Consider the following 25,122-nt stretch of genomic DNA (forward strand, 5'->3'; position numbering starts at 1 on the left):
AACTGGAATAAGGTGTGTGGCAAGGTACTAAGGAGGGGGACTGTGTTCAACAGGGGACTGTGGGCCACCTAGTATTTCTGGCAAGCTCCCTACCTAGCTTTGGGAGCCTTGCCTGGCTTTGGGGTGGGGCTTTCTGGGCTCATGGCACTGGGGCCCACAGGACACCTTCCTGGAGAGTCCTTGGCAGACCCTTCAAATGTCTAGTTAAGACTTGGGGATCGGGATGTACCTCAGTGGCCTCACACCTACCTGGTAAGTGCAAGATCCTAAGTTCCATTCCCAGTATGGAAAAAAAAAAAGACTGAGGCTTTGTGGACCTTCTGGAAAGCAGATCAAAAAGATTTGAAAGCCAGGTATGATGGAGCACACCTGTAATCCCAGCACTCTGGGAGGCTAAGGCAGGAGGGCAAGTTGGATCCCAGCTGGGCAGCTAAACAATTTAGTGAAACCCTATCTCAAAATAAAAAATAAAAATGTCTGGGGATGCAGCTCAGTACAAAGGCCCTCGGTTCAAACCTAGTACTGCAAGGAAAAAAAAAAAAAAGATTTGAAATGTTCAGGTAGAAAGACTGCTGCTTCCACTCTGTTTTTGCTCATCTCTAGGGTTTCAGGCACTATTCAGTGAGGACAGGTTACCAGAGGTGGGACATCTCTGGTAAGGAAGCCATTGACATAGGTGGACAGACCATGGAAGGGACAGGTCATAAAATCATAGAGACTTTTAGCCGGGCATAGTGGCACATCCCAGTACTTGGGAGGTTGAGGCTGGAAGGTCCCTGAGAGTTTGAGGTCAGCCTGGGCTATATAGTCAGTTCAAGGCCAGCCTGCTCTACAACTCGAGACCCTGTCTCAAAAAATAACAAACAGGGGCCAGAGATTTAGCTCAGTGGCACTGTGCCTGCCTTGAAAGGTCCTGAGTTCGATCTCCGGTACCAGAAAAAAAAAATGTAAAAAATAACAAAAATCATAGTGACTTTTGTTTCCACAAATCCAGTGGGGCCTTGTCTCTCTCCCTTCCTCTCCGGCTCAATCCTGGTCGCCTGGCCCCAGGCTGGAGTCCAGGATGGCTGCCTCCAGGACAATGTTTTGCAGCAGATCAGAGAAGGATGAATGAGCCTCGTTGACTACAAAGGGCATCCATATGAGGGAAACAGCCTAGACAAAGAGTAGACATGGCAATTGACTGCTTTTTATTTGCTGCAACCCACAGAAAGAAAAAGGGAAAATTTAAGCGGTCTGATAGCCTCCCAGGCTCAGCAGATCCAAAAACAAGTTTACTGGGTTCATTAACTTTAACAAGTGATGAAACACGCCGCCTGCACCCTACCCACCCAACTCCCTGAAGTTCAGAGGACTGATTTCTTCCCACCTCAGGAGGACCTCGAGTCCCCACCCTCCGGCTACGAAAAATCCGCCCGCCCCACGGAGCCAGGCATCCCGCACCAATCGCAGCCGGCCCCGCCTGCAGCCCGCCCTGCGCCGGACCCCTGCGTCGCGCTGCGGCTACTGCCAGTGCTCGGCGCGCCCCGCCTCCAGTCTGTGCCCCTGCTCGGGCAGTGCCTGACTTCCCCCTCTGCTCCGCCCCTAAGCCAATATCTAGGCTCAGGTTTCCCTCGGGCCCAACCCCCGAACCCGCCCCCGGCCCAGTCCTATTTCGGCTCGCTGGGGCCCCACCCCTAGCCCGCCCTGCCGTCGGTGCGCGCCGGCCGGGAAGGCGCCTCCCGCAGTCGCTGGGAACTGCGGACCGAGAGCTGTCCGCGGAGGGCCTGCGGCGGGAGCCGAGTGGGTCGGGCGGGGCCGAGCCAGGCCGTGGGCCGTGCGGGGGCCGGGCCGGCAGACGGCGGGATGGGGTGCACTGTGAGCGCTGAGGACAAGGCGGCGGCCGAGCGCTCCAAGATGATCGACAAGAACCTGCGGGAGGACGGCGAGAAGGCGGCGCGGGAGGTGAAGTTGCTTCTGTTAGGTGAGGCCGAGCCCGGATCTGGGACCCCTGATTCCTGGCCCGAGTCCCTAGACGAAGACTTTGACCTTCCCGATAAGGGCTTCAAATTCCCAGGCTGGGTCTGGACTCCACCCCTGGGCTCGGACCCCCCCCCCCCCGCAAGAGCAAGCAGCCTGGCCAGAACCCCCAAATAAGAGTGAAAATTTTGGGTTGGTCTAGATCTCGCATCTTAGGCCAGACTCTAGCTCAGACCTTCAACTCATCCTAGACCCCAAACCTAAGCAGTAGTGTCCTAACGCCAGCTGCCCAGACCCTGCCTGGCCGCCCACCCTTGCTAGCCAGCTTCACAGAAACTCAGAGCCCCTGCCCCATCTGCCATCCTTTCCTAGACTATCCAGACCTCAGCACCCTGCTTGGTCCAAACTCCCTGGCTTCATCTTGTCCTCCACCCGTTCCCCCTCTTCCTCTTGGGCATGAGCATCTCCTGGACCTCTCTGTAGCCCCCTGCCCACTCCCTCCTTCTTCTGGGCCCTATCCCTAGTCCTGAACCTGCATGCTCCACCTGTGTGCTCTGACCCCAAGGGACCTCTCAAGTGGGAAACTGCTCTTGAGCTCTGTCCAGCTGGAACTCCTCAGAGCTCCTGCTCCTGACCACCACATCTCTTTCAGACATCACTCCCCAGACCCTCCCTGCTCCTGCCTTAAGTCCTCTCTACACACTCTGGCCTTCCCCAGATCCACCACCCTTACTGCACCAGGTGGGTCAGGCGAGGAGGAGGGGAAGAGGAGCTAGAGAGGGCCTGGGCTGGGCTAGGGTGCCCTGAAGCTCCACTGGTCACCCAGGGAGAAGGGTTGAGGCCTCAAGCTTCCCTGAGAGGATCCACTCCCTGGGAATGTATTTCTCAGTTTTGAAGGCTGGTTAGGGCACAGTCTGGGAAGTAAAGGGGAGTGTGGAGGAGTTGGGGTTGTAGGCCCTTCCAAGGCCAAGGAAGATGGTGGCTGTTAGAAGGGTGGGGGGAAGTGGAAGTGGTGAGACAGCCGACATATTGCTACCCCTGTGGGGAGGCTGAGGATGCTGAGTTTCCCGTTCCCCTTCTAGACTGAAAGGCCTGGATGTGGCCCTTGAGGGTGGGTGGGCATGTTGGATCTCAAACCCCTGTGAGAGAGCAGTGGGCTTATGAAATGGGGCTGGGGTTGGGCCAGTATGCCTTTGAGCATCCAGGGTGGTCTTCTGCAAAGACAGAGGGCCTGGTGATTTTCCCCATCCAGCGTCCCACCGGGAGCTGGAGGAGTTCTCTGTGGAGACCTGATTTGGGGGCTCCCAGGGTTGGAGGAAGGTAGGGGGCCTGGCTGCAGCGTTGTAGACTGAATAGTATGTGAATGGGGGTGTGGCCTCTCAGCTCCCAAGTTGTCTTAAGGCCTCCAGGGTGTGAAAAGGGGGCTGTTTTTACTGGGCCTGGGGCAGAGGAACAGCGTGTAGATCCATTAAGGGCCCATCTGTTGACTGTCCTCGCAGGCCTGGCCTCAGGGGCACAGCCCCGGAGGTTTCAAAATGGCATCCGCTTCACTGCTGCCGCGGGGAGGAAGAGAAGGGGCGGGAAGGGGCGGTGGCCCAGCCTCTTGGGCTGCTTTGCGTTGGGCGCTCGCCTCTTCCTGTCTCTGCTGTGAGTGCGGCAGGCAGTGAGTGGGTGTGGACGCGGCAGAATGCCCGTTGCTGCCGGGCCTGGGGAGGGCACTTCCGAGACTGCTGTCTCCCAGTGCCCAGGGCAGAGCCTTTTGCCAGCCCCTCCCCAGGCTGATCACAGTTATTGTGAAGGCTGAAGAGATGTGGGACAGACCCAGTGACACGGCTCCAGGCCTTCCTGTGCCCTGACACCAGAAGGGTTTCACATCTGGACAGGCCTGCTCCTTGGAGCCCAGCTCAGGTTTTGGGCTGGTCCAGGGAGGACCTGGGAACCCCTCCCAGAGGCTCTCTGGGAGGTGGCAGCTAGAGGTGCAGGGTATGGCTTGGCACTTGTAGCCAGCCTTGTGCCCTACTCCTCTGGCCTTTGCTTCCTTTGTGAAATGGGCTTCCTGGTTTGGTCCAGAGGATTGCTGGAGTTTAAGGATGGGGCAGACAGGAGCCTCAGGAGGTTCTTGGTGGGGATGTAGGGTGGAGCTAACACCTTGTAGAGGGTGTGCTGCAGGGGCTGAGAGACCAAGCTCTGCCTGAAATTGAGAACTCAATCCTCAGGTACCAGTCTGCCATGGCTGCTTGGGGAGGGGTCCTGGCCTGAGCCATCCTTTCCCCATCCAGGAATAAGGTGGTGATCAGAGTCCAGCTGTGGCAGGTTGAGTTCTGGGCGCCTGTCCCATGTAGCGGGCAACTCTGTCCAGGCAACGGGACTCAGGCTGGTTAAGTGCCAGCCTTCTCTCAGCCAGAACCATGCCTGCTGCCCTGCCTGCTCACTGACTCCCTCCCCTTCCTTGTAGCCCTGCCAGTTAGCAGGCACAGTCACTGTCACCAGGGCAGAGGCAGATGTGATACACACTGGCAAGAGCGTTTTTCCTGGCAGCTTGGTGAGAGCAGAGGGGCTGATACCAGTTCCACTCCAGGGTTCCCCCCACCTACCCTACCCAGTTCAGCTTGACTGACCAGCCAGGTCTAGGTGCAATTTGGCGTCTTGGTGGCCAGCCTCACAGTGAAGAGAAGGACATTGCCCACAGTGGGCTCCAGGAAGGCTTCAGAGTGTAGGTAGAGCAGTTCTGTCTTTCCTTGGCACTTTGCCTTTACTGTTCCGTACCTGATTGATTGTTCTGTAATGCTGGGTTCAGGAAAACTTTCCCCAGGATCCTTTCTTGACCTCCACAGTGTCCAATAAAGCATCTCTGGCTCTGAGTACCACTACTTCCCTCATCAGAGCATGGTATTGGCTGGCTGCTCTCCCTTCAGGAGCAAGGCTGTGTCCTTTTCATTCCTGTATCCAGCACGCAGCGTGCATCTCTTGGGTGCTTCTCATCTGTGTAAGGAATGAAGGATGCATTCACCGAACTTGGTTTGGGGGATGGGGAGGCAGAGGTCACAGTTGGCATACTGTTGGCCAGGTCTCCTCGTAGGTCAGTGACCAGGATGGAGAAAGTGGGCACTTGAGAAAAAAGTTCTTCAGGCTCTTTCTTCCAGCCCTGTCACAGGCTGTGTGGTCAGAGAAAGAGACAGCCTCTACCCATTCCCTGCAGAACTCTTGCTGTCCAGCCTGCACCCTGTACCAGGGCACAGCACACAGTAGGGACTCAACTCTTGGTGAGGGAAGGTGGCCTTGTATTCTTCCTCCCAACTCAAGCTGTTTTTGAACTGCTTTGTCTGAACAGTCCAGTAGCTCCAGAACAGCATGAGAGCCATAGGGCTGAGACCTGAGCCATGCCACTGGCACTCTGGGCCTGCCAGCACACTGGTGTCCAAAGCAAGGGCTCAAGTCAGTTTACCAAATGAAAAGAAAGGGAATTGTGTGACATTGTCCTGTCTCTGTGTCTCTACCAAAGGGCTGGCTTACTGTAAGGTGCATATTAAGTGTGCATGGAAACAATGAAGCTGTTGAACACATCCATGAACGCAGCATGATCCCTGGGGAGAGGGATAATATAATCCTGGGCTGCCACTTGAGCCTGGCTTAGCTGCAGATGAATAGGAGGGCTAGCTTGGAATCCTGGCTGGTTGAGGGGTAGGGAGATTCTAGGGTATTTGGGAAGGTGGCTTCCTGAGGGGTTCTCTGGTGGCCTTGAAAATTGGCACCACTGGGGACCTGGGTACTGACTCAGCAAGGGCACTAAGACAGTTGACCAGGCCTGGATTCCCAAGATCTTAGTGGATGTTTCTGGCCTAGAGGAAAAGGCCCACCTTGCTGGACCACCCTAGAGTCACACAGGACTGAGTTTGAATCCTGACTTCATCCAGTATGCCTTCTGGGAAAACTGCTTCAGATGAAGCTCTGGCATCCACAACCTGAGGATCTAGGTGCCTGTCTGCAGCCAGGGGTGTTGTGGGGTCAGTCCCAAACCCTGGAGAGGAGAAAATGAATGAGAGGCTGGCTGCTGGGTCTTGCAGAGTTGAGCAGGTGGAGGGAAGGGGATTCCCTATCCTACCTGCCCTCAGTATGGGTGTCCCAGGAAATCTTCTCCCTTGCCCTTAGGCAGCTGTTCACAGTAAGTGAGCCAAAATGTGAAAGTGGTACCAGGTAGAGTGACAGACTATCTTGGGAATCTCAGACCCATCTTCTGGGGGCCTAGGGTTGGGGGTGTGGCAGAGCCCTGGCTGTCAGAAGGGTGGTACCCAAGCCTGCCTCCAGCATTGAGATTTTCTCCCCCAGCCCTCTACTCTTGGCTGGAGCTCATTAGCACTTGAATGGGGGGTGGGGCATTTTGGGCCTTGGAGTCTCTTCCCACCCCTCCCCCAGGCTAGGCGAGGCTTTGTCTGCGGAGTGGTAGGGACCCAGCTCCCAGGATAGGGAGAGAGAGGGGTTCTGAGCCCCATCTGACTTCCTCTGCCTGCGCCTCGACCAGGCCCACTAGGCTCAGGCCCTGCCCATTACCCAGCGTTGGCCCAGCCGACATGGGAAGTTGTGCCTAGAGCGAGGGAGGATGGAGACTAGACATTAGGTCCTTCAGGAAATTCCCAGAGCTGGGACACTGGGTGGATCAGGGAGCGCAGCTGGGGACACCCCTGTCAGGTCAGAGTGGAACCCTGGATGGAGAGCCACACAGATGGGAAGGACAGAGGGGAATAGCTACCACTGTAGCTGGGGTAGAAGTCAAGCCAATTGAGGGGCAAAGGCTACCATTCCAGAGACCCTGAAGCCACCCATTACGTTTGCATTGGAGTCTAGGGTGCCAGCTTGGGGCTGAGCATAGCCATGGACCTTTTTTGGGCCTTTATCCTGTTGAGTTGGCTCTGACCTGAGAGGCAGGGTTACATTTACTTGCCCACCAAGTGGCAGCAGGTAGATGGTAGTGCTGGAGTGGGGTGTGATCTGGTTCCAGGAAGGTCCCTAGGCCTATAGCACTGTGGTTGGGTTGGGGCTGGCACTTGGGACCACAGGTATGCACACTGGTCCAATATAGCTTGCCCATGATCTCAGTCCTTGGCTGTGTCACTCTCACGTTCTTTCTAAAAGCCACGTGTTCACCTGGCAGAAACAGGATGGAGGAAGCCCTGTCTACCCCAAGTGCCTCCTGACCCTACCCCCAGCTGAGTGCTGCCTCTTCAGCTCCTTTTTGTGCTGTGCCAGAGGCAGGACCTGGCCTATGAGATAGGGCGCAGGCCAGGTACCATTCTCATTTTCCCACTCCTTGGGACAGTCCCAACTTGGGAGTTCAGGGAGGAAAGGGGAAGGGGTCCACAGGTTGTGGCCAGGTCTAAGAAGGCTCTGAAGGGTGCTCTGGGGAGGGCAAAGGATTGGGCTCTTTGACAGTGGCCCTGGTACCTGATGCCCTGAGCTACAGGTGCAGGGTGGGGCTTCCTCTGCTTAGCTCCACCCATTCCCTCCAGCCCAGAGCTCTTGTTTTTACTAAACCCCTGCCCCACCCTCACCCTGCTGCTGTTTCTTGAGGCTGTGGCAACTTGTAGGGGTTTGGGAGCAATAATTCCCCCAAAAAAGCAAGCATTTGGGCAGGGCCTTTGTGTTGGCCCCAGAAGGGAGTGCCTGGCCAGTTTGAGTGAAAGTGTAAGGTAAGATCCTCTAAGTCTTGTTGCAAAGAAGGTGTCCATAAGACTGGGAGGATGCTGGGGCCTCAAGGCTGCTATAGCCATGAGATGTGTGGAAGGGACTTTGATCGCAGTACTTGCTGTGCCCAGGCAGACAGAGGGGCAGTGAGGTCTGCATGGCAGGGCCTCTCTGGGAAGTGGTGTCCACATCAGAGGAAAAGGAGGAAGCAGCTGGGGAAGGAGGAGCCTAAAAGAGGAAGATGCCAGAGGGTTGCTTGCTGCTAGTGTGGAGGTTTGAATTTGAATCCTGGGCTGCCTAGGGCTTTGCCACCTGGAAGGTCCAGGAGGTGAACACCTGTCCAGGCTCATCTGTGTACTAATTCTAGTGGGCTGCCCTACTGGTGGTCGCTGGATTGAGGCCAGTCCAAGTGTCTCAGTCCTTGTCCTGCCCCAGCAACTTGTGGCCAGGGATCCCAGAGAAGGTAGTGCCTCTCAGAAGGATTCCACGTGCTTCCTTTGGCCACAGGAAGTGGTGGCTGGGAGAGGGACACCAGTGGTGAGAGGGGGGGAAGTGCTAGCAGGAAGGCAGAAGGCTGCTCTTAGATTCCTGAGTGGCCATTGCCCTCCAGAGCCGGAAGTCCAGTCACAGGCAGAATGAATGCCTGGAAATGGAGCTGGAGCCCTAGCATTAGCTCACTCTGGATTTCCCTTGCCTGGAATGGACCGAGGGGCCTTTGGCGCAGCCTAAGGATCCCCCTCCTTAAGCACCCACAGAACCCAAAGTGCCTTCACCAGGCTTCAGTTTTCCTGTTTGATAACACTGGCTGCCTTTGATTGAGCCTTGACTATCGTATGGAGTTGGGTTCTTCATAGTCTGACTTTATTCCATAAGGCTGAGCCTAGGATTACACTTTTTTTTTTTTTGGTACCGGGGATCAAACTCCCGTCCTTTTGCTTGCGCAGCAGGTGGTGAAACCACTGAGCTAAATCCCCGGCCCAATAGGAATGTCTTTTATTTTCTTTTTTCTTTTTGGTACTGGGGATCAAACTGGGGTCCTTGCACTTGCACAGCAGGCGTACACTCTTTTGACTGATGGGGAAACTGAGGCTCAGGGACATTATGCAACTTATCTGATAAGTAACTGGAGATACCAGGATATGACTCAGGTAATACCTGAACACCTGCCCCAGCCATCGTGGCCCATTGGGAATCTGTGTCTCAATGGCAGGAACTGGTCAGTCAAGATAATGGACAGCTAGTGGGGTAGATGCCATGGGTGCCTGTGTGGTCTTTCTATCCCTCAGGGGACCTCAATTTCTCCTTCACCCCAGGAGATGGGACACAAAGCCATGAATCTGCTGCTCAAAACCAGAAATCTGCCCAGTATTCATAGGCTAACCTCATCCTGTGTGCAGCTACCCATTTTTACTTCCCATCTTTCTACAAAACCCATGTCTCCTCTCAGTAGTGTTCATGTCACAGTCAGCAAGTTAGCGTCTCACTCTTCCCCTCTTTTTTTTTTTTTTGTTCAAGACAAGGTTGTGCTAGGGCTGGGGATTTAGCTCAGTGGCACCTTGCTTGCCTCACCTGTCTCGCAAGCACAAGGCCCTGAGTTTGATCCCCTGTACTGCAACAGAGTTCAGGCAGGCTTCAAACTCGTGATTCTCCTGCCTCAGCCTCCCAAGTGCTGGATTATAGGTGTATACCACAGTACCTGGCTGGCTCCATACTCGGCTCTCTTCCACTCATATACTTCCAAAGAGACTAGGCCTGAGGAAGGCTGAGAGGCTGCCGAAGTCTGAGTGGGGCCTTGGGGCAGGGAGGTAGCCAGATGAGTAGAGTGCCTGTAGGCTCCTGTTTTGAGCATGGGCTCAGTCCTGGGCCTGTATGGTGTTTATGGTACTGTGTGTCAGCTGAATGTGGCCACAGTGTGGGCTGGAGCCTGCAGGATAGCTGGTGAGGCCAAGTTCTCTGCTTCTTGGCCTCTGAATCAGAGTATTGTAGCTGGTGGGAACTTGCCCTTCCTCTTTGAAGGTTCTCAGGGGTTTTGCTCTAGTTTCAGGCCAGATCCCAGGGGCCTGAGGGGCCTGGAGAGGTCTGGGAGAGCCAGAGGAGAAGCTTCCATTCCTGTCTGGGCCAGGAGGACCTGCAGAAAGCAGAGACCAAACATCCTCCTGGTCACCCAAGCCTGGGTTCCAGAGGGCCCAGTTCCTTACTGTGTGATCTCAGGCTGTCCTCTTCCTGCTTGCGAAGTACTGGGATCTAGGATGGCATGCATGGTTCTTAGCATGGGCCACGGCCCCTAACATAGTTTGGGCTATGTGTGAAGACCTGAGGAAAGCTGCTTAAGGCAGGCCTTGGGTTTGCTGTGCTTGTGTGTCACACTCCAGTGTCCAGTGATGGGGACCCTGAGGCCAAGGCTCTAGGCACTTCACCCAGGGCCTACCACAGTGAAGTAGAAGAGAGGTGGCAGTTAATCAAGTGCCTTGAGAACATCAGAGGGATTCCTTAAGTGAAGAAGCTTCCAGGAATAGGCGTGTGCAGAGCAGCCTGGCTCATGGTGTGACCCAGGGGTTGTCCAACTTCTGCTCATAGCCTCCTTTACTTACCCCAGGCTGGCCTTCTGCAGCCTGGTCCTGGACAGCAGGCCCCTTGGCTTCAGTTTCCTCTGCACAGAGATCTGAGTGGACAGGAGTAAGGCAGAACTGGTTGTTGGTATTCCCATGGTGGCATCACAACTGGGAAGCTTCTGGAGCCAGCCCAGTGGCAGAGACTAGAGGAGGGAGGTGTCCTGTTTGTTGATGTTTTGGGGGCATCTGGTGGAAAGCCAGGCCACATCCTAGGACCCCCCCTCCCACCATTCCTGCCCCCACAGAGCAGGACAGTGCTGAGCCTCCTTGGAGGGAATGAGGGGCCCAAAGAGCAGCACCTGGAGGAAGAAAGAGCTGCCAGGGGCGGGGTTTGAAGGGCCTTTGTCTGGCTAGGCCCTCTCCTCTCCCTCCACCCTGTTTCCATTGTTCCAATGTGTGTAGTCGCTGGCTGGGGGCTTCCCAAGGAGGAGGTGGAGGGTGAGGGTCCAGGCACCTCCCCTAGGAACCCCTAGGCGGGGAGGCTGCCTTTCTGAAACAAAACACTCGCCAGCTCTGCCTAAAACACTCTCCACCTCCTGCACTTTGTTTCTGGTTGATGGGCTCCCCCTGGTGGTGACCAAGCCTGGGACCCTGGGACAGTGGGGGTTGCTGCTAGGACTTGAGGACTGCAGGCTGGGGCTGGAAATGGGGCACCCTCTAGGGGTGAGAGTGGGAGGTGATGTCTGGGCTGCCTTTGGAGTGAGCTTGCCGGGGTCCACCCCCTTCTGCTCCACTGCTCCTGTGGGGTTTCTGGCAGTGTAGACACGCCTGGTACTGTGGGTTATAGCTGGACTATCCCCAAGTCTACACTGTGGTCCCCGCCTCTGCTGCTTATGAAAATCTGTGCCCTGGAGCTGCCACGTCAACTGGCTGCTCTCCCCAGCCTGTGTGTCCCAGGATACCCACTGGCCACAGAGCTGTCTTCAGGGAGGCCTTTACCCAGCCTGCTTAGTGTGGTGTTGATGAGCAGGGTTGGTGGCTGCTGGGTAGGAAGGAGGCCCAGCTATGTAGGAGAGTCATGTGTGGAAAGGAAGTGACGAACTCGAAGTGAAGCCAGAAGCCAGTAGTGGAGTGAGTGGTTCTTAACTCTTGTCCTGGGTTACACTAAGTCCCAGCAGGGAATCCCTCTGCTTTGAAGCTGCTGTTCATTGCCCTTTACCCTCTATCCAAAAGCCTTCAGAAGCTCCCTTACAAGTAAGACATCACCAGCAGTCAATTCTGTAGGTAACCATTGCAGTGACCAGCACAGCGTGGTCATTGTGGAGTGCAGGGGATGAAAGGCATGGGGAAATTTGTATTCTTTCACAGGGTAGAAAAATAATGATTTTTATCCAAATGCTTACCATGTGTCAGGCACTGTGAGAACTTTGCTCTCCATCCTAACCCCTCTCCTAGGAAGAGATAATAGGTTGTTACATTTCACAGATGAGGGACCAGAGTAAGGGCAGGAAGTGAGCAGAAGTTCATGGAGATCTGAGGAAAGATCAGGGTAGACTGCAGGGCTGTGGCAGATTTGGACCTCCCTCTGGGAGAGGATCTGAAGATGAGAGGTGAGCTGGCTGGCTGAGGCTTGGCAGCTTCTGCAGAGGGGAAACAGACTAGAGAGGACATCCACGTGTGACCTCCTCCCAGCCAGTCAAATCCTAATGTAGGAAATAGAGGTCCAAGATGGACAGGTAGCAGTGACTTGGATGCTGGGGCCTGGGAACAGCATCAAGTGGCTGGGCCTATGGGCCCACCTCCTACTGCAAGGCCCTGCTGGCCTTGTTCAAGCAGATGGGGTGGTACTGTCTCCCTTCCCCCATCCGTCTCCCCCTCCATCGGGGCTCAGTGCCTCACAGTAGAAGCAGATGTTCTGATGCAGAGACCCACTGTTCCCCAGCACATTGCTGCGATTATTGCACTCCTGCTATGGGCCCAGCAGCTGCGCCACAGGGCAAGGGCTTCAGAGGTGTCTTCCATGGCGGAAAGAGGTGTGGCCCAGTGGGAATGTCATAGCCACCCCAGGGAACCTCTGTAGGCCCCTCTGCTCTCACTCAGCTGGGGATGGAGCACCTGATGGGGCCCTCTTCAGCAGGAGGGGCTGACTCCTGCGCCTTCTTTGGAGGGGGGTATGTAGAAAAGCAATTTATTCCACTTATAAGCACTTACATAGTTAGTCATGGAGAGTAACAGGCCTGCTGGTGAAACAGGTCACCTAAAATGGAGATGGTATTAAACTAGTGGTCAAGGACTAACTTCTTTAAAAAAAAAGGAAGCTCTTATCAGGGATTAATTTAATTTTAAAAACAAATATAAGCTATCAAATCTCAACTTGACAGTCTACCTGAGGTACAACTGTCAGGTAAAAACATACATCTTTACAACTTGGTGGTCCCAAGTTAAAACAACCACAAAAACCATTTCACAGAAAGGAAAGGAATAATATGAAAACAGCTCAAGAAATACACTAACAAGCAAAAATATATACGGAAGGAGGAACCTGTAGCTTTTACTTAACTGAATAACCCAAGAGGAAACTGGTCTACATAGGAAAAATGTGTATCCTGGAAAGTCAGGTATGAAGATTTAGAGTAGGAATTGATGACTTGAGTCTCCCCAAATTCCTGAATAAAAATGACATCTTGCAGTACTTATACTTCATGGTTCAGACACCTAACCTCACTTGGTTCTATTCCTTACTCACTTTAGCCTTTACTGAAACAAGTCTGAAAAACTTGGGGACTTATCTTTTCCCAGAACTTTTGTTTTCTTATTTATTTGATGATGGTGTTAAGGGTTTAACAAAGCCTTCTTCATAAACTTTCAAAATAGCTTCACGTACAAATCTGTATTGACTAGGTGTTTGGATCATCATGGCTCGTTGATCTCTCATGGTTCTTACAATGTCTAGGGGATAAACTGGCTGATTGCATTCAGTGAGACACGTGGCTGTTTCCATAGTAATAAGAACCCCAGTTCTTCCAGTTCCAGCACTGCAATGAACAACAACAGGTTCTTCTTTTCCAGCCCTCTTATTTCGTACATGACACACAAAGTTCAAAAAGTCACTTGAATCATCAGGGACTCCATGGTCAGGCCAGGCTATGTACTGGATGTGAGTGAGTTGACGACTTTCATTTTTCTCTTTGTTAAATAGTGTCATCTTCCTGAAGATGTAAGCAGAGTTTCCTTCTTCGGAGTGGCAGGTGACTTGGTAACATCCATAGGATGAACTTCCTCTGGGTTCTGGCCAGTACTGGTGACATTTAACTCTACCACGTTCAACTTGTGTGGTCAACATTACAACCATAGAGGAGCCTTGTTCCCAAGTCATCTGCCAAAACTCTGTGCAAGTATGTGGTAATGGCCCTTGACAAGCAATGTACTGATTAATAATACTTGAAGAAGGAATTTCCATATTTATATAGTTTGCATTGATGTAGTCTTCATTACCTTTTAAAATGACCCATGTAGCATCATAAGGCGAAATATCTCTGTATCTATTTTTGGAAATATTCTGAGGTAATTTGGCACAAGACATTGTCATTCCAGGTTTTTTCCGATATAGTTGATCAAACTGTGCCAGAACTGTTCCAGTAATAAGCCCCTCAGCTAGCTGGATCATTGATTCCCTCAAGGAATGGTCATCTTGATGGATGCTATCTTGTGGGGCTTTTGGGGACTTATTTTAAGAAGAAAAATATAATCACACATTATATTTACCTTTCTGTAGGTACTTTAGACCTGGGTTTGTTAATAGAAAATTCCTGAAGAAAATTTAAATATAAGTCTGTGGCTTTGCTGAATCAAGTACCCCAGTTAATATTTAGAAAACACCCACTTTGGGGGCCAGTAGTATTATTGGTGGTACCTGTCATGGAGGGATAGCTGAACAAAGTCTGTATGTCTCAAAACCAGTTTTAAATCGATCTCAGGGTTGAAAGGAAAAAAGGGGAGTCTTAAAATCACAAGTGCACATGTATCGAGGATCCTTGTCCTTCTGGATCCTGGATCCACACTTCCTTCAGGGTCTTCATCATTATAAATGTTCTCTGCCATCTGCCACACTTGCATGATGCTGTCTTCTTTTTTTTTTTGGTACCGGGGATCGAACTCGGGTCCTTGCGCTTGCCCAGCAGGCAGCGAAACCACTGAGCTAAATCCCCAGCCCAAAATCAGCTGTCTTGGCAGTGTGACCACCACGAATAAACAACTGAGGTGGGCCATCTTCTGCATCTTCTGGAGATTGCTCTTCTCCAATTTTACTTAAATCCCAGACGTTCAGTTTGTGATCAATACCACTGGAAGCCAGAATAGTCTCATTGTGAGGTGACCACTGAACCTATACATATGCAAGAAAACAAAATCCACGAACCAGAAAAATGCTTCCACCTGGGAGGCTGGGGTAGGAGTTTTCCCTGCACCTTCTTTTGGCTGAGCTCCCTTGCCCAGTATCTTTGCAGCAATCTGAAGGCAGCTGGGGAAGGCCCAGGGATGGGTGAGGAAGCTGAGTGCCCAGAATTAGCAGGGTACAAGCAAACTCTGAGCTTGATGCCATTTTATCTAGTAGGAGAGATCATCGGGCCCTGATGGAGGAGGGGCCCAGCCTTGGGAGTATAGAGTGAGACTACAGTCCCACAGCTACGGAGGCACCGAGGCTGTGGACACCTGAGAGCCAGGGTCTTTGGTCTTCCACTTGCTGCTGTGGCCCCACTCTCTGCTCCTGGCCCCTTCCCTGCTATAACTGCTGGGGCAGTGCTCCTGACTTTGTCTCAGGTGTCCCCCTGCTTCCTGCCTATCCACCAGTACCATGCCCTCGTCCTGCCTCTCACTACTTCCTGCCTGAGTCACAGCTTCTGGAAAGACAAAGGGACTGTCCTGAGTCCAGAAATAGAGGTTCTGTGACCTTGTTTTGGCCACCTGTCAAAGGGGGACCTGTTTCCTGTGATGCCTGCTAGGGCAGAGAATGTCCTCCTAACTCCTTGGAGTTTTAGAGGCCATGGATGGGCAAACTGAGCTTGAAAGGGGCAGGGAAATGGGAACTCAAAACAGGCTGGAGCACAGAGCAAGTATCCTGACTCCCACACAGCTTGCTCAGATGCTACCAGGGTCTTTGTGTCTACTGGCTCTACTAGGAAAATCAGATGCAGAGCAGGTTTGCACAGTCATTCCCATCACTGGGCAAAGTCACTAGGGGCCCACACCACCTACAAAGAGAGTGATCAAAGGGCCACTCTCCCCTGAGTGGCCTGAGAGAGAAACTGATGCCTCAGGTGACAAAAGACTAGACCCTGTGAGTTCATATCCTTGGCCTCTGCTCTCCTGGGAGGGCCCCAGTCCTGTCTGATACTGGCTCCTGTCCTTCCTCTGCTCCAGAATGTGTCCTCTTCCTCCTGCTCCATTGGACAAGTAAGAGCTAAGTGGCCACTGCCAGCCTTTCTATCCTGGTACATATTGAGGCCTTCTAAATCCCCACGACCATGGAGTCCAAAGGATCCTGGCTGCTTTGCCAGGCACAGCCCATGCCTAGGGAATATGCTTCGTCTGGTGCTCCAGTTCCCTGTGCTAGAGCCTTGGAATCACTACCCCAGCCTGCCCAGACTGTGCATGTTAGTGGCACCCCAATACACCATCCTGGGAAGCATGCCTGTAATTGGAGCCTAGTAATTGCAGGCCTTTGGTAGCATTTGTTTGTTTTTGAGATGGGGTCTCACTATGTAGGTCTGTGCAGGTAGGATTGCTATGAGGTTGGCCTGGGCAGGTAGGGTTATGAACCCAGTGACCAGTGCAGCTGGGCCCAGAGGACTGTGTGGCCCAACTGCTGTGTGAGGCCCTTAGGACAGCTCTAGAAGGGGCTGCATGTACGGCAAGGTGGGCTACCTGCAGAGGACTGTAACTGTCATCTCAGTCTCTCTGTCTCCATTTGCTCATCTGCTAAGGGGTAGGGGTGAGGATAGCACCTACCTCTCAGGGTTGCTGTGAAGATCCAGGTTCCTAGCAAATGTCCTAACATCACCCGGGAAGCAGTGGGTGCTCCTCACAGCTTTGCTGGCTTGTTTGCTGAAGGTATTGTTGTTGCTAGTGTTGGTTTGTGTGTTAGACCCTTCTCCTCAGAGGTAGTCTTGACTAGTCCCAGGGACACTGGTGGCGGTGGTTCCAGACTGTGACAAATGTGGGAGAGAATGATGGCAAACCTCTAAGAACCAGCAGAGAAGATAACATGGTGCAGGCTGGATTAGAAGCTTGAGTCAGTACAGGTGTGTGTGTGTGTGTGTGTGTGTGTGTGTGTGTGTGTGTGTGTGTGTGTGTGTGTGTGTGTGTGTGTGTGTGTGTGTGTGTGTGTGTGTGTGTGCGTGCGTGTGTGTGTGTGTGTCCATTTTTCTCCCAGTGTCTCCCCGATTTTGTTCACCTGCTCAGGGCAGACAGAGTAGGCCTTGGGCCATGGGCCATGTCTTAAGAGGCAGGAGTATGACACTGCCCTACCATGGGTCCCTGGCACCTAAGCCTTGATGTGGAGAGAAGAGGCTACTGCCTGCTGGAATAATCAGAGTACCTGGCTGCTAGCCCTGCCTGCAGTGCCATGTTGGTGGTCCAGGTGCATGGGTGGCAAACCTGTGTATATAAGAATGACAGTTAGTGTGGATTAGTAGGGAGCCATGATGGGCAGTGGCCTAGGGAGGCAAAGGCCTCAGAGTCTGCCAGGGGGTGGGTGCAGTAGGTTCCCTTGGTCATACCCCTGGTAGCTCAACTGCCCCCAGGCCGACTGCCTCCATCTCAAGGGCCACTTGCCTGGAGGGAGAGTTCTGCCCCAGGGTTGCCAGCAGCCAGGCTACTTGTGGCCCACCTGTAGTGACCCTGCAGGCATTTCCCTTGTCTGTCTGCCCTCTATTCTAGGTGCTGGCGAGTCAGGGAAGAGCACCATCGTCAAACAGATGAAGTAAGTGCTTTGCGCAGAGGCCAGCTCCAAACTTTGATTCCCCTCTTCTTCCTTTGGGCCTACACTGTCCACCAGTTGAGCCCCACCAGTTTCAGGCCCATTTGTCCACAAGTGCTAGTGGGTTGGGGTCAGTGTCCCCATCTCTAAACCAGGTCCCTACAGGCCCTTTGTGAGCTCCCTGTGCCCTATGGATCCTAATTCCCGACCCCTGGCTGTCAGGATCATCCATGAAGATGGCTATTCAGAGGAAGAGTGCCGGCAGTACCGGGCAGTCGTTTACAGCAACACCATCCAGTCCATCATGGCCATTGTCAAGGCCATGGGCAACCTGCAGATTGACTTTGCCGACCCCCACCGCGCGGTATGTGCACCACCATCCCCAATCTTCCATAAGGTTTCAGGGCAAGTTTTGTCCTGGGGAACCTGAGATTACCTCAGCCTGGGCCCCATTCCAGAGGACTCCCTGCCTCTGACAGATGGGATGGGGGCACAGTCCTTCAACTGGCTGACCATCCACCACTGCTGTGCCCAGGACGATGCCAGGCAGCTGTTCGCACTGTCTTGCACTGCTGAGGAGCAAGGCATGCTCCCTGAGGACCTGTCCAGTGTCATCCGGAGGCTCTGGGCTGACCATGGTGTGCAGGCCTGCTTCAGCCGCTCGAGAGAATACCAGCTCAACGACTCAGCTGCCTAGTGAGTGCTCCAGGGGCTGGGCAGGGCAGGGGCTGGGGAAGTTGAACTGCAGGCTTGGGCCAGAGGACCAGGACTCTCAGGTTTGAGACCCAATGGCAAAAAAAAGAAACCCAGTGGCTGTTCACTGAGGCTTTGATGTGTGGGAGAGGTGGCCTGGGGTAGTGGTATTGGAAGGCCAGGAGGAATGACAGGCAGGGTGGCTTCCATAGTACTTCTTCCAGGCCACTTGAACCTTATCTGTCTTTACACATAATTGTTGAAGAGAAAATTTGCTGCCGCTTGGTCTTTGCCAGGGACACTGTGATGAATGGAGTAGACAGGTCCCCAACCAGTGACAGCTGGGAGTGTCATTTCTGTGAGAGGGCGAGGCCCAGAGGAGGAGGGGGAAGGAGTTCCAAGCAGGGACATGGCAAGTGCAAATTCTAGGGCTGCACTTGACACAGGAGTTCAGGCTAGCTGGTAAGGGACCCACAACGGGGAAGGCGAGGGGCCCACATTGGGGAAGAGCTGTCTGAAGGTAGCAGGTATGTGCCTAGGCTGGAGCCTGGACCTCCTCTGAGCCTAGCTGCACCAGGGTGAGCCACAGACTTAGCTGGGGGAGTCACAGTGGGTGCAGGAGCCCCAGAGGTATGCCAGAGCTAGCCTTGCCCACCTTTCTGAACTCCTTCCCTGCATTCCCTGCCACATGTCAGACTAGCGCAGGGTGCTAATCCCACAGGAGACAGGACACACAAGTTCCAGGGGACATGAAGTCATTAGCACCCTGCCCCTACTTCAGCCAGGCCCCCTGTGTGGAACACCCTTCTGCTCCCGTTACCCACCCAGAGGGGTTAGTGGGAGGAGGCTGTTGCCTGCCCAGGACTCCTGAGCCCTGCCCCGTCACATGGACTGCCCCGTCACATGGACTGCCCCGCCACATGGACAGCCCCGCCCCCACCTCCTGTGGCCTGGCTTCTCTTGTGTGTTGTCCCACACACACTCGCCTTGCACACCCTTGCAGGAGCTGTGGGATCCCAGCCAAATGCTGAGGGGCCTCCAGGCCTCAGCACCGCCCAGCCCTGAGATCTTGGTCATGGGTTCAGCCACCAGCAGAGCTTCTGGGTCATAAGGGCTGGGAGGGGGTGAGCCCTGTCAACCATTGCCTTGTCACAGTCCCCCCACCCTTGTGGTCAAGCAGGGTGGGGACAGAGCCACCTCCAGAACACTTTCCACTTTTCTGTTGTCCTGTTTTTTCTTTCCTCAGACACTAAGTACCCACTGTATACCTAGCACCGTTTTAGGAGTTGGGGATTCAGCAGTGACCACAGGCCCTGTTCTCCCTTGACAGGATCACCCAGGAGTAGGGTGTGGATAGCACTAGCACAGGGAAGAGGGATCCACCAGCCCACTTAACAGGGGTCTTCTAAGACTGCAGTCGGAATGGATATGGGGTCGCTAGGGTGAGCCTATCTGTTGAGAAGAGAGAGACTAACGACGTCTCCAGGCCAGGGGCTCCACTGGGGCATGGGGTGTGGCATGCAGGTCATAGCACATGTGTGCGTCACAGTCCCCCATGGCCCTTCCTGTTTTTCTCTTCTGTCCCTGTGTCTCTGAGATCATTTCCCTCTGGCCTGGTTTGGCCCAGCCACAGCAGGCCTGCCCAGCAGCAAGCTGTCGGTAGAGGGCAACAGCATGGAGGCCAGGTGCAGCCCCAGGGTGCAGCAGGGCTAGCCCTTGGGCCCAGTAGCAGTACTACTGATACTAATTAGGGGAGCTGGTAATGATGAGCCCCTGGGATACCCACCATGGAAGTGTCTTCCCTCTCTAAGGAGCCAACATTTTATTGGGTGCTAGGCAAAGTGCCCACTGGGCCTGGCAGGCCCCAACATGTCCAGCTGCACACATGGAGGGACCACACCAGGCTGCTCTGCAGAGGGAGCTGTAATTGCACGATTAGCATCCTGCTGTTTCCCTGAAGGACTAATTTGCCCCCTCTCACCCCCTTTACCTGTAGCTCCAACACTGGATTCAAAATAGTTGTAGCTTAGACCTTGGGTGCTGGGGCTTGGCTGGAGGGCCACAGAGCCACAACTTCTCCCAGTCCGTGGGAGGGAGACGAGGGCTCTGAATCCAGGTTTCTTCTTCAGAGCTGTGATGTAAAAAGGGGGGAAGCAGGCAAAGGGCTTAGGCCAGGTGTGATGGCGCACACCTGTAATCCCAGCTACTCAGGAGGCTGAGGCAGGTAGATTGCAAGTTCAAGGCAAGCCTAGGAAATTTAGTAAGACCCTCTCAAATAAAAATAAAATAAGATAGGGCCGGGGATTTAGCTCAGTGGTTTCGCCGCCTGCTTCACAAGCGCAAGGACTCGAGTTCGATCCCCGGTACCAAAAACGAAAACAACAACAACAAAAAATAAATAAATAAATAAATAAATAAATAAATAAATAAAATAAAATAAAAAGGACTAGGAATGTAGCTCAGTGTTAGAGTTCTTACCTAGCATACATAACTCCCTAGGTTCAATTCCCAGCCTCAGGGAGCAAAGGGAGTAGCAGCAGCAGCAGCAGGAATTTTGCCTCAGAAGTAGGAGATGAAAGAAGGGGCCATTCTCTGCTGGCCTAGAGTCTGGGTAAGGAGGCCCCCTCCAGCCCCCACTGATCTCCCACCCCACACCTGCAGCTACCTGAATGACCTGGAGCGGATTGCTCAGAGTGACTACATCCCCACACAGCAGGATGTGCTTCGGACACGCGTGAAGACCACGGGTATTGTGGAAACACACTTTACCTTCAAGGACCTACACTTCAAGTGAGCAAGTGTGTGGGTAGGGTGGAGGGGCAGCACCTGCCAGCCTGGGGGTAGCAGAGAGGGGCTGACCCAGCATCCTGTAGTCCCACTCTGAGGGTTTTCAGACTGTTTTAGGAAAGCATGTCCTCACCACCAGGTAAGTCAGTGGTCACCTCCTGCCAGCAGCTTGTGGCCTCTGCTGACCCTGTCCTGTGTGGCTACAGCCTGCCCTCCCCTGGCCTTGCCATACAGACATGCCCTGGCCTAGAATCTGGGTGGTCAAGTCTGGATGGTTCCAGGAAACCAAATGGGCCACTGAGGGCAGGCCTCTGTCTGCAGCCAGCAGGCTTCCCCTGAGGTCCCCTTTCCTGAATCTAAGGTGACCCTGTGTCTGCAGGATGTTTGATGTGGGCGGTCAGCGGTCTGAGCGAAAGAAGTGGATCCACTGCTTCGAGGGTGTCACAGCCATCATCTTCTGTGTAGCCTTGAGCGCCTATGACTTGGTGCTAGCTGAGGATGAGGAGATGGTGAGAGGCCAAAAGGACACTGGGGATTCTGGGGGGTGGGGCGACACATGGTGGCCATCACTGAGCTCTGTCATGCCCCCAGAACCGCATGCATGAGAGCATGAAGCTGTTTGACAGCATCTGTAACAACAAATGGTTCACGGACACGTCCATCATCCTTTTCCTCAACAAGAAGGACCTGTTCGAGGAGAAGATCACACACAGCCCACTGACCATCTGCTTCCCAGAGTACACAGGTAGGGTATTGAAGGACCTGTCCCTGGGGAAGGGTGATTTTTGTCTCAAGAGGAGCCAGTGGGGACCAGGTGGTCTGTGGGCAGCCCCCTCTGGACAGGATGCTAACCACTATGGGATATTAATTATGCCTACATACTAGGTCTGCACACAGGTCCTCCTTGCTTTTTTTGGGTTTTGACAATTTTTTGAGACAGGGTCTCACTATGTAGTTCAGGCTGCTTTTTTTTTTTTTTTTTTTTTGGTACCAGGGATTGAACTTGGGTCCTTGAGCTTGCACAGCAGGTAGCAAAACTACTGAGCTAAATCCCCAGCCTCAGGCTGCCCTTTAACTCAGTATATAGCCTAGGCTGGCCTGAACTTGTGGCAATCCTCCTGCCTCAGCCTCCCAAAGTGCTGGGATTGCAGGCATGCAACACCACGCTTGGCTCCCTACCTTTTTGTTTTTGCAATGCTGGGGGTCAAACACAGGGCCTAGTGCATGCTACCAGGTACCTACCACTAAGCTGCACCCTCCAGCCCTCACACAGGGCCTTCTTTTTTTTTTTTTTTTTTTTTGGTACCGGGAATTGAACTTGGGACCTTGCATCTGCAAAGCAGGCAGCAGAACCACTGAGCTAAATCCCCTGCCCAACACAGGGCCTTCTTACACATACAGGCATGTACCCCTGAACATGTGCACATGGGTGCATCCTCACATCAGGTGTCCCCCTTTATATACACAAGTGTGTGTGTATATGCACATACATTGTCATTCTTGTCTGTTCACATGCCCAGAACCTTGCTGGGAATATTGGATAGAGCCTGCCTGCCATATACACACCACAAGTCTTCACTATTGTGTCTCCCTCAGGAGCCAGCAAGTATGATGAGGCAGCCAGCTACATCCAGAGTAAGTTTGAGGACCTGAATAAACGCAAAGACACCAAGGAGATCTACACACACTTCACATGCGCTACCGACACCAAGAACGTGCAGTTTGTGTTTGACGCTGTCACTGACGTCATCATCAAGAACAACCTGAAGGACTGCGGCCTCTTCTAAGAGGCAGTGGGCCTGGCAGGATGGTGAGCCAGAGAGGGGTGAGGCAGGGAGCTGGGGAAGAACAAAGTGGGGTCCTTGAACCCAGAGAAGGGGTGAGGTTAGGAACTGAGAGAGCCCAGGCAGGGGTGGTAAACCTAGAGTGTTAGGAAGGGGCAGTCCAAAACCAGAGGACAAGGGAGGAAACACAGATGGAGCTCAGGAGGCCGGCCACGAGGGTGTAGGGAACTGAGGAGGTGGCACATGTAGGCCTGCCCCACCATCCAGACAGAACTAGAGGCCTGGCCTAGGGTCCCTTGGAGAAAACACCTCACATACCCGGCTGCTGGTCTGACAGAAGCTGCATGCTGAGGAGGCACAGCCACCTGCTACTCACTGTGACCAGCTCTGCATATTCTCCTCACCACCTTTCTTTCCCTCAGACCTGTCTGTGAGGTTGGGCCCACACTGGCCCTACTGGCCCTGGTGGAAATTCAGTGTCTCTGCCAGTGCAATCAACTCTCCACCCCTCATAACCAAGCAACAGAACCTGGCTCCTGGGCAGTGACTGTGTCCTTGGTAATGAGTAGGTGGGAGAAGGAGAGACTCATTGAGGAGGCAGGAGGAAGAGGCACATCCTGGCCACCACCCATGCCATGTTTGTCCTCTACCTCCAGGGCCACTGCTGACTGCTCCCCGAACCCCTGAGGAAGATGGGGCCAAGAAGACCACGCTCCCTGCCTGTCCCCCTGCCCGATTCTCCCCTCTGTCCTCTATTCTCAGCTCTCCTGTCCCCTCCCTCAGCTGCAGACTCAGGGGAGGGGTAGCCACAGGCCTGTTTGAAGCCCTCCTCTCCAGAGGTGCCAGGAGTGGCCATGGTGCCTCTCCCTGGGCATGTTCTAGTTTTTTGGCCATTGTCTTGTTCTCTGGGGGAAGGGGAGCACATGCCGAGTCTCCCAAGGCCTGTGTCTGGAGGGGTACCCACTTCTCTAGCCTGGACCCCTGGCTTTGCCCAACACCAGCCCTGACCCAGCCTAAGTCCAAATGTTTACAGGGAGCCTCCTGCCCTTCCCCCTCTCACACCGCTCGGAGGCCCCAAAGGAAAAAGCACAAGAAGCGTGAGATGCCACCATTCCCGGAGACCACAAGTCCACATGCTCATTCTCATAGCTTTTAAAAAAAATGAAAGTAAAGGAAAAAAAAACCCTGCAAACTTAGAAAACTTTTTAGAGAAATATTTAAAACTGTCAGATCCTGACCAGCACCCACCTGACCCCTATTCCAGTGATTCTGTGCCTTGAGTGTGTCCGTGAGTTTACACCTGTCTTTCTGCTAGCTGCCCTCTGTGGGTGGCACCCCTGCCCTTCCCTCTGCAGAAATGGGTTCCAAGGGCTGTTCCAGACAACTGCCAATGTCACTGAGGGCCCCATCCAGCGGCCCTGGGCCCAGGCTCCATTAACCCAAATGTAGCTCCTTAGCGCTAACCTAGGAACCACCACTGCCTGCTGAGGGGCCAGGCCCCTCATGCCCTTGCCCCAGGCCTGGGTCCTTCAGCGTTGAACACTTCCTTGCTTTTTTCACATGTTTTATGGAATTGTTCACATGGTTTGAAATAATAAAATGTAGAAAGAAAAAAATATCAAGAACTGCTGGGTATTCTCTCTTGTGAACAAGGACAGAGTCAAGATGGGCCAGGGATTTAGCTCAGTGGTGCCACCTGCCTCGCAAGCACAAGATCCCAAGTTCAATCCTTGGTGGTGCCTTTGATCCTGACATCAGTCCTCACCTGGGACAGAGCCCTGTGTGCTCAGCTTTCCAGGCCAAATGCTCTGAGCTTCCGTTTTCCCACTTGGACTGGTCAGCAGACATGCTGGGGCCCATGTGTCCCCCATCTCCTGATTCTGCAGCTTTGGTTCTGCAACAGCCTTCAAGACTGGCAGAGGAGGGCTGGGGATTTAGCTCGTGGCACCGCACCTGCCTTGCAAGCTCAAGGTCCTGAGTTCGATCACCAGTACCAAAAAAAACCTGGCAGAGCAGCTGGGCAGGCTCCCTGAGCTCTCCCCCCGCCCCAATACTGGGGATTAAACCCAGGGCCTTTCCCCTGAGCTACATCCCCAGCCCTTTTTTATTTTTATTTTGAGACTGGATCTCACTAAGTAACTTAAGATGTCCAGTCTGGCCTCAAATTTGAGATCCTCCTGCCTCAGCCTGAGTCCTGGTATTACAGGCATCCACCATCAGGGCTTTGGGCTCTTACCAGGTTTTTCTAAAGGGTTCTTGCACATTGGGAGCAAGAGGGGTATCCAGCCAGCCTCTTGTGCAGGAGATGGTGACTTTTGACTTCCTAGACCCAAAGCTCCAGAAAGTGTGAAGTGTACAGTGACAAAGCCATGTGGGCTGTAGACCTCTGGCTTAACTAAGCATCTCTGCCCAGCAATCACCCTCCCCCACCAAACCTGAGGGGTGGAGTTAGGCAGTTGGCCACACTATGGCTATTATGCATTGGGCCTGAGGCTCTGAATATGGAGGAAAGTGCCAACGATGGAGGCCTGTGGGTGGGCCCCGAGTGCCAGGCGAGACGCCTGAACTTTCTTCAGTGGACAGCAGGGGAAGCCATAGGATAAACCTACCAGGAGCGCCCAGAGAGCCTCTACGCAGGGCGGGACTCAGACTGGCGTCTCCGCCTCCGGTCGCCAGGGGGCGCCGCAGCTCT

At 53.6% G+C, this 25,122-nt stretch overlaps 1 protein-coding gene and 1 long non-coding RNA gene across 4 annotated transcripts in view; one reads left to right on the plus strand and one right to left on the minus strand.

The window, feature by feature from the left end:
* The window catches only part of Gnai2 (G protein subunit alpha i2), a 30,600-nt gene extending 6,552 nt beyond the window's left edge, over positions 1 to 24,048 (plus strand). Inside the window, exons 1-9 of one of the 2 annotated variants that reach the window (XM_021236645.2) lie at positions 1,487 to 1,963; positions 17,127 to 17,169; positions 17,389 to 17,530; positions 17,702 to 17,862; positions 20,521 to 20,649; positions 21,026 to 21,155; positions 21,238 to 21,391; positions 22,243 to 22,456; positions 23,087 to 24,048. In XM_021236645.2, the coding sequence (XP_021092304.1) occupies positions 1,846 to 1,963; positions 17,127 to 17,169; positions 17,389 to 17,530; positions 17,702 to 17,862; positions 20,521 to 20,649; positions 21,026 to 21,155; positions 21,238 to 21,391; positions 22,243 to 22,433 (1,068 nt within the window). In that variant the 5' untranslated portion in view covers positions 1,487 to 1,845 and the 3' untranslated portion in view covers positions 22,434 to 22,456; positions 23,087 to 24,048. Of the gene's footprint in view, positions 1 to 1,486; positions 1,964 to 17,126; positions 17,170 to 17,388; positions 17,531 to 17,701; positions 17,863 to 20,520; positions 20,650 to 21,025; positions 21,156 to 21,237; positions 21,392 to 22,242; positions 22,457 to 23,086 lie in introns of those variants that run through there. The other variant, XM_013070259.3, reaches the window with a different exon arrangement.
* Positions 3,819 to 25,122, minus strand: LOC147825215 (uncharacterized). Of its 2 annotated transcripts, none has more exons than XR_015440799.1 (7): positions 25,040 to 25,122; positions 19,850 to 19,990; positions 16,197 to 16,393; positions 12,402 to 12,447; positions 11,594 to 11,641; positions 10,230 to 10,300; positions 3,819 to 4,941 (listed from the first exon to the last, which is right to left on the minus strand). It is a non-coding gene; the product is annotated as an uncharacterized LOC147825215 (long non-coding RNA). The 2 variants fall into 2 exon arrangements; XR_015440800.1 differs by lacking the exon at positions 3,819 to 4,941 and adding an exon at positions 8,691 to 9,766.

The sequence above is a fragment of the Heterocephalus glaber genome, unplaced genomic scaffold, assembly GCF_053883595.1.
Source record: "Heterocephalus glaber isolate CG9 unplaced genomic scaffold, H.glaber_assembly_v1.0 deba00001504, whole genome shotgun sequence".
NCBI lineage: Eukaryota > Metazoa > Chordata > Mammalia > Rodentia > Bathyergidae > Heterocephalus > Heterocephalus glaber.